The 8,389-nt window shown below is 42.6% G+C and overlaps 1 protein-coding gene across 1 annotated transcript; it reads right to left on the minus strand.

Moving 5' to 3' along the window:
- Positions 1 to 438: 438 nt before the first annotated feature.
- Positions 439 to 7,865, minus strand: RFC2 (replication factor C (activator 1) 2, 40kDa). Its single transcript, XM_009070009.1, has 10 exons — positions 7,794 to 7,865; positions 7,005 to 7,046; positions 6,517 to 6,623; positions 5,197 to 5,298; positions 4,144 to 4,244; positions 3,321 to 3,478; positions 2,886 to 2,951; positions 1,844 to 1,924; positions 1,391 to 1,504; positions 439 to 608 (listed from the first exon to the last, which is right to left on the minus strand). The coding sequence occupies exons 1-10, from the start codon at positions 7,842 to 7,844 to the stop codon at positions 498 to 500; spliced, it is 933 nt and encodes a 310-aa protein (XP_009068257.1). The 5' UTR covers positions 7,845 to 7,865; the 3' UTR covers positions 439 to 497.
- Between the last annotated feature and the right edge of the window lie 524 nt (positions 7,866 to 8,389).

Below are 8,389 nucleotides of genomic sequence, written 5' to 3' on the forward strand. Positions count from 1 at the left end.
TCTTCTGTATGCTTGGTGGAAATACCTTCCTTACTCACAGCACTCAAGCAGCACCCAGGGGTGGCACCAGCTCAGCATGCCTCAATTATAACTTCATTAAACACCTTATTTTGTGAAAAAATGTTTTCTTCTTGATACTGGTGAGACCAGGCTTGAAGTGTAACCCCCAACCATGGGATTCCATTTCTGTTTCTCCTCAGTTTGGTCTCAGTAGCATGGACATAAGTAGTTTTGCTGAGTGCACTGGACAGACCTTACTGCTCTGGACTCAGAGTCCTCTCTTCTACCCTGGTGATACAACACAGATGAGTTCTTGGGTGAAAGTAAATTTTAAAGCTTTATTGGTCTAAATAAAAAAGTACAAAACGTTTTTACAGAAATGTTAAATCTGTGATTTAGCAGAACCAAGGGGACAGGCTCTTTGCATGCAGAACTCAGGTCAGGCACAGCTCTGCTGCCCTCACACACCAGGCTCTCCCCTCAGCTCTGGGAGGTGCCTAACTTGCTGCAGGGGCTAAGGTCTTCTGACACAGCCTGGCCAGCAGCCCAGCCATTTGTAGCAGGGAGTTCACACCTTCTGCTATCTTCATGTGAGTGTACCCAATCTCCTGGGGATAAAGACAGTGTAAAATTTTCTCTTTTCTTCCCAAGTCTATGCAGAGTTTGACTAGTGACTAAATAGGACATATCCCTTACTGCTAAGAGCAGCTCTGAGTCACTTGAACTTCAGAGTCATCGAAGTTCTCTTCAGAGAACTTGCCATGTAAACCAACTAGAATGAGTTTCTTTGGCCAGTGCTCTCAGGCACAGGGTGTGATTCTCAGGATGTCCTGTGCAGGGCCAAGAGTTGGACTTGATGATCCTCATGGGTCCCTTCCAACTCTGAATATTCTGTGATTCTTTTAAAATCAGAGCCTTTATTTCCCCACTTCCTTTGTAAGCAGCAAGGTGCACACACCTCAGGACAGGTTTCAAATATGAGGAGTGATTCCCTATCACCAGTTCACCATTTCTCAACTGTCTGTTAATATAACTGAAAATTTTACTCTCTATTGGACTAGAATCAAGTATGTGCTTGAAGAATGTTCTCAAGGTGTTATTCGAGGCTTTGATGTTAATAATAAATTCACTTCACATCTGCTATTAGTTCTAGTTGATCACTAAAGTGATTTCTGGCACTTCTGTGGGTGATTAGATGTTAAACTTCAAGTGACTATTCTTACACACTGGTGATGCACATTGGGCAAGAAAGCAGCATTAAGGGAAGAAAAAATTTCTTTGTGCTAACATACAGGAAATCTCAAGCAGAAACCCCTTGGGCTCCCCCCTGATCACTTCCTCTCCTTGAAAAGGCCCAAACAGCCCCAGCAGGAGTTGGGTTAGTACTAACCTTGATATATTCCAGTTTCAGGTATTCTGGCATTTGAAAGGTTTTACACACACGGAAGATGTTGCCAATCACATCTTCTGGAGAGTATCCAAGTCGCCACAGGTGAGCAAGAATCTGTGCAGGCAAAAAGAATCCCTTGTTTATCTGCAAAACTTACCAGGTAAGTCAAGGATATTCACTCTTGGAACTGCTGTATAGAACCACTGGAACTGTGTGTACTATTATCACATGATTTAACCTCAATTATTTAGCTAGTAATTTCAACACAACTTGCTTTTTTTTTTTTTGCTTGTCGGCTTATTTACCTGAACTAACTCCTGCACAAAAAAAGATTTAATTCATCAACTCCTCTACATGGTATTGCCTTTATGTTAAATAACAACATACATTTTGAGTTCTTCAAACCAGAGTTCTCTACGCCTGCGTGAGCTGCCACAGCACACGAAAACCAACCTTGTAGGCTTCATCAATATTTGCATTTATGCAGTGTTGTATCATTTCTTTCACAAGCAGAGGATGAGGCTCATCACAGACCTGTATCAAAGAGAAATACTACACTTAGAATCATGCAATCAACCAGGTTGGAAAAGACCTCCAAGATCATCAAGTCCAACCCTACAGTGGTCACTAGACCATGGCACTAAGTGCCACATCCAGTCTCAGCTTGAGAACCTCCAGGGATGGTGAATCCACCACCTCCCTGGGCAGCACATTCCAATGCCTGAGCACTCTCTCTGTAAAAAATCTCTTCCTAATATCCAACCTAAACCTCCCCTGGCAGAGCTTGAGTCTGTGCCCTGTTGTCCTGCTGCTGGTTGCCTGGGAGAAGAGACCAACCCCCACCTGACTCCAACCTCCTGTCAGGGAGTTGCAGAGGGTGATAAGGTCTCCCCTGAGCCTCCTCTTCTCCAGGCTGAACACCCCCAGCTCCCTCAGCCTCTCCTCATGGCACTTGTGCTCCAGTCCCTTCACCAGCCTTGTTGCTCTTCTCTGGACCTGCTCCAGCACCTCAGTATCCTTCCTGAATTGAGGGGCCCAGAACTGGGCCTAGTAAATATTAGAAGACTCTGCATTAAGTCTCTGGTATTTTCACCAAGCTTCTTTACAGCTGAAGTACTGAATCAGATACATTCTATAATACAGATTAAATTTTAAGTAATCTGACTTTTCAGTTATTCTGCCACGGCAGATGCAATAGCACGAAATAAGAATACCCAAGTAACAGATTCCCAAGTTATCACTGTGAAATTTTCCAGCAGTTATGGGATTTGCATGCTTTGAGAGAGCTACAAAGCCACAAAGTCTCATATATGCCATCAGGGACATCTTTTCAAAGGGCACATGGGCTTCTTGATGGCCTAGTGCTCTAACTTCTACACACACAGGGCTGTCTGCAAAGTGGCAAAACTCTTTCAAAGGCTTAAGTATCCAGTAGAAGACCTCACACAGCTGTAGGGCTAAACTTCTGACATTACTGTTTTCAGCTATTACTGACCTTGAAGACATTTTCACTGTTTATGAAGCCAAATCCAGAGTGTGTGGACTGTAAGTTGTTCAATGCCTGTGAAAGAAAAAATAAAGACTTCATTTATTTTCTGAACTGCTCCACTTCTCACTCCCCTCCTCAGCATGAAACCCACTTCAGAGAATAATGCCAAATAGGCAGTTTTCAATTAAGCAGCACAGTAAACCACAAATGTATGCAAACTTTGTTTCCTCCCACAAATTTGATAACCAACTCCCACCATCTCAACTTTTAGGAGCAGATGCATTTTAAACTCTCACAAAACCAAATAGTTTAGTTATTCCTGAGCCACAGGTCACATTCCCCTTTGCTTTGCCTCTCCAGAGGTAAGTCCTTGAGAGCCACAATTCAAGGCTTTTTTGTTTTAAACAGAAGCCTTTTTTTTCATTGCCTTTCTCCCTTTACCTGTCTCATATCTCCTTGGGCTGTGAAGATAATGGCTTCTAGTCCATCATCTGTATATGGTACATCTTCCTTCTCAACAACTTTCAGTAGCCTGGCAAGGATTTGTGCATCTGTGAGCTTGGTGTAACGCAGCACTGCGCACCGGGACTGGATAGGCTCTGGGGACAGACATGTGGCATCAGCATTTCCCTCTCTTCTCCAAAAAACCCAACCAAACATTTGTGTTCATCTCAGACGAAGCTCTCTCAGTTCCAACAATTCATTTGCTTCTTTTAGAACAGAAAGAACATCAGCTCCAAGCAGAACACAACATCTCCTTGAGCATGTACCATTGTTACAGTCCTTCCCTCGAGCCCAATGTGCTACTTGAGTTTTCCCAGATATGTATATACAAAGCTCAGGATTTCTGAGCATAGATGTTTATCATGCTATTTCAACAAGTCTAGAGGTCTACAATGTGTTCACCTATAGGCAAACTTAAAGATTGTGTTTCAGAAAGGACAACAAAAGGGTTCAATGCCCAGTAAACAATACATCAAACATCTTCACCTGTAGCACAGTTGGATGGAGATTAAGCCCAAAGTAGGAGAAATCTGCTGCTGCAGTCATGTATGGCACTATCTATTAAAACCAGCTGCTCAGAAGCTTCCCTGGCTACACAAATTCACTCTTTATCAGCTAATGTACAGGTGGTTTGATTTTTCAGTAGCACTATGGTTTCTTGCAACAAACAGGTCCAAGGTATTTTTGGAAACTGCCTTGGAGTTTAGCCAACAGTATGGAGAACATATGACAAAACCACCCAGGGCCCAGCAGCACTCACCTATGATTTTGTCTGAGGCATTGCAGGCCAGTGCAAATCGTGTGGTTTTGGAATAAATCTCCATTGTTCTTCTCAAGGCTTGCTGTGCTCCATCTGTCATGCTGAGGGGAGAAAGGGAGTTAGGATGGATTTTGCCCTTCACTGACTCACAGGTGCAGACTAGTTAACTATTTTTATACAAGCTTTAGAGTTCACTGATATTAAACTATGCTTTGTAAATTAATTGATATTCTGGGCTGATAAACCAAGAAGTTTTTTCTAGTCATGTGAACACACTACCTCACAGTGCAGGTAGTCACTGAGATCTCTGTAACACTGACATGCAAAATCAAATCATTAATGCTCTGAAGAGCACTGCTAACAACACTACAGCTAATATGTAAGTGGAGAATGTCCTATTTCACAGAATCATTAAGGTTGGAAAGCACCTCCAAGATTAAAAGTCCAACCTGTGACCCATCACCAGCTTGTCAACTAGACCAGAGCACCAAGTGCCACATCCAGTCATTTCCTGAACACCTCCAGGCACGGCGACTCCACCACCTTCCTGGACAGCCCCTTCCAATGTCTGATAGCACTTTCTGTGAGGAAATTCTTCCTGATATCCATCCAGTGAAACTGCTCACATGACCCAGACTCTTTTCAAACAGAAAGAATCATAAAATCCCAGAATGGTTTAGGTTGGAAGGACCTTAAAGCTCATCTTGTTCCACCCTCTGCCATGGGCAGGGCCAACTTTCACTAGATCAGGCTGCTCAGAGCCACATCCAGCCTGGTCCTGAACACGATCAGGGATGAGGCATCTTTCTGGTAAATTGGAAGATGCTGTTTCATATCCAGCTAAATCACAAAGTGTTTCACCCCAGTATTCATCACCTCCCCTGAAGCAATGATCTCTGTTTGCTATGATCCCTCTCCTAAGATCACTGTTCAATGCATGTTCATTTCCTAACAAACAATTTTAATAGCCTGAAACACTCAATACTGTCCAAAATTGCAGCTCTGCACACAGGACAGATAACACATTCACATAGTCAAGAGAAAACAATATACCTGTCTGCTTCATCCAGGATGATTATTTTGTGTCGACCCTTTGGCAGTGTGACCTTCTGCTGGGCAAACATTTTGATTTTGTTTCTCACAACATCAATGCCCCTGAAACAATAATTCAAGAGGTTCATGATAGAGGTTCATGATCAGTTGGGTGAAATTAAAGAACAGATTTTCTTCAGCAGCTGAAGCACTTCTGATTCTCCTACTGTTTGTTCCTGCCCATTCAGCTGTGCCAGAACAACTGCTGTGGAACCATGCTGCAAGCCAGACTGTCCAACTGATTCAGACTGAAACACCAACAACCCTCAGTTTTGGAGGTTTTGGAGCAAATAATTTAACAGTAGCAATACATACATAATCATTAACCTTACTTGCAGTACTGCCACAAAATGACTTACATTTGGCATGAGGTAGGGGGAATAAATGAGCAAGGGCAGAAGCATTGAGACTGCTTTGCTAGTTCTTCCCACAGCTCCATCCACAGCCCCAGCTGCAGCTCACAGGTTTAAGAAAAACAGCCGGAGAGACTGAATCATATTAGCACAATGTGGACACTTCCCCAGGCAGAGTCCCTTAATTTTAAAACACTTCATTTTAAAAAGAAAGGATTAACATGTTTGTTCTGTTTAGAAAAAGAATGTTGTGATTCTATAGCTCTTCCATAACTGATATCAACAAAGGTAGGTAAAATGTATTGTATTCATAAAAAACCCTCCAGGAAATGTCCTCAGAATACTTCAGGGTCTGAACAGAACTTGGGAAATACAATCAGCCCTTAGTGTCTGATCCTTGGAGCAGAGTCAGTGTCCTCTACATAGCTATACCCTTAGCCTACACTGCAACTCTCAACTGCCCTTACAGCCCTAATTTCTCTCAATTTATACACCAAAGAGTTTCAGTATAAACAACCTATTCATTTCTCATTCTTAGGAAGATACTCACAAATGCAGGAGGAAATTTAACTCTTTCAAGTACATTCAAGCACACAGTACCATTATGGATTCTGCACTCCACTTGTGTATATTTTTGAGTATGAAAGGATCTATGAAGTTCATTAAACACCAGGAAATAGTATCTCTGTTGATAGGTGGACACCAAAGACTGCCTACATTTTAGCTGGCAAAACTGCACTAAAATAAGTCCTAGAGGCCTTACTATAAGACACCAAAGACTGCCTACATTTTAGTTGGCAAAACTGCATTAAAATAAGTCCTAGAGGCCTTACTATAGCATTAAGCCTACCAAGCTGGCTTGGGTTTCAAAATAAAAATGGATATTTGCTTCTTTATTAAAAGTTTGATAAGGTTTATTCATTCTCACCTGTCATTTGAGGCATTCAGCTCCAAAACAGCATCCTTTAATGCAGGACCAAGCAGAGCACGAGCCAAGCAGAGGATACTGGTGGTTTTCCCTGTTCCTGGGGGCCCCTAGAAATGCAACAATGCAGCAATTGCCATCAGTTTAATGTTATTTTATCAGCTGTGCTCTTTGCAGTCTCCCCAGCCATTACAAAAGGCTGCAACAGAGGAACTGCAGAGAGAGCATCAGCCTGGAGGCTGCCTGAGCTCAAGATCCTGCCCCCAACAGGGAGATGATGCAAAGAGAAAGAAGCACAAGTGCTTCAGCAGGCACCTGTGGCCAATATAGATTTAAACTTGTCTACTTGTGTATTCTGCAAGAACATCACTCCATGGCCACATAATCAACATCTCTCACCAGTACATTCACACACAAGGCACTGGGATTCTATCCTGGCTAGATTTCACATCCAGGACCAACACAGAGACATACAGGACAGCAATACTCACAGCAATTATAATATTTGGGACATTCCCCTCTTTTGCAAAGACCTAAGAAAGAATAAGAAATGATATTAAAAAAATAATAGGAACAAATAGTTTCCAATTCTGTTCTGTTTTTCTCCCCCTGCTTTCATTTTTTTTTTGAACATTGAACCTTTCAGGGTTTTTCTGTAATATGAACCATTAGAAATCAGCCCCTAGAATAACATGGGAAAATGTAAAAGCACTTGATCCCACAGTTCTTTAGCACTCTTGCCTTTCCTTTGCATCTGCTTTAATTATATTAAACTTTCTGCTAACAAATAATGTGTTCACAGACTAATTTGTCATAAAATCCCAGAATGGCTTGGGTTGGAAAGGACCTCAAAGCTCATCTCATTCCCCCCCCTGCCATGGGCAGGGACACCTCCCACCAGGACTTTACTCTCCATGGCCTTTGGGACACAGCAGAGCCACTTGATCCCATGGGGACCACGGACTGGTATGACTTCCCTCCCAGTGGTACTTTCTGTTGTTATACAAATTATTCATTGAAACAATATTATGATAACAGCCACAAATTCTCTAAGCTGCATCAAAACATCCTAATTTAAACAGCCTAGTTGAAGAAAGTTTATTTCCTTACACACCACTCAAATATGTCCTAAAACATGTAAATTTTTAAGTAAATCAGAAAGGTTTTTCCTATATACTGAAATATGGAGGTAAAAATACAAAAGTACTTTTGCTGATTGGTGCAGAAATAAGGTGGTTTTTTGAGATAACCCCTAAAAAGACACAGGGATAGCTACACACCTCCAACCTGCTCACGGTGTCTTCATTTCCAACTATTTCACAAAGTTTCATGGGTCTGTATTTTTCCACCCTGTAAAAGCAAAACCCCCACACTTCAGCACATCTGGTAGAACTTTAGTAGTGCTTTACACTGACAGAAAAAGAGGATTATATTAAGACAGCACAGGACAATGATGACTTGATGTGTCAGTGTGAATGCTGCAGGGTCCATGACACTGCCAAGCACAGCATCACACCACACTAATCATAGACTCATAGAATTCCAGAATGGTTTGGGTTGGAAAGGACCTTAAAGAACACCTCATTGCACCCTCTGCATGAGCAGGGACACCTTCCACTGGCCGGGCAACCTGTGCCAGTGCCTCAGCACCCTGAAAGAGTTTACTTTCATTAGTATAAAAAGGAAAAAAGAGGGAAACATGCTCTATTCAGGCAGGAGGTTGGTGCCTCAGCCTGACACGTGGCTGAGGGGATAAGCCACCCTGTATGCTCCCCGTGGCTAACACAGGGCAGGGATAACTTTGGGCTGCACAGGGATTTCCTCCCTCCCTCCCTCTCTCCCTTCCTTCCACCCCCATGTCCTGCACCTTCGTGGG

Source organism: Acanthisitta chloris, unplaced genomic scaffold (genome assembly GCF_000695815.1).
Source record: "Acanthisitta chloris isolate BGI_N310 unplaced genomic scaffold, ASM69581v1 scaffold6122, whole genome shotgun sequence".
Taxonomy (NCBI): domain Eukaryota; kingdom Metazoa; phylum Chordata; class Aves; order Passeriformes; family Acanthisittidae; genus Acanthisitta; species Acanthisitta chloris.

Coding starts and splice junctions, on each gene's coding strand:
- RFC2 (XM_009070009.1), bottom strand. CDS start 7,844: ATGAAACTTTGTGAAATAGTTGGAAATGAAGACACCGTGAGCAGGTTG. Junction 7,047..7,793: donor ACACCGTGAGCAGGTTGGAG/GTGTGTAGCTAT, acceptor ATTCTTTCTTAG/GTCTTTGCAAAAGAGGGGAA. Junction 6,624..7,004: donor TCCCAAATATTATAATTGCT/GTGAGTATTGCT, acceptor TTGCATTTCTAG/GGGCCCCCAGGAACAGGGAA.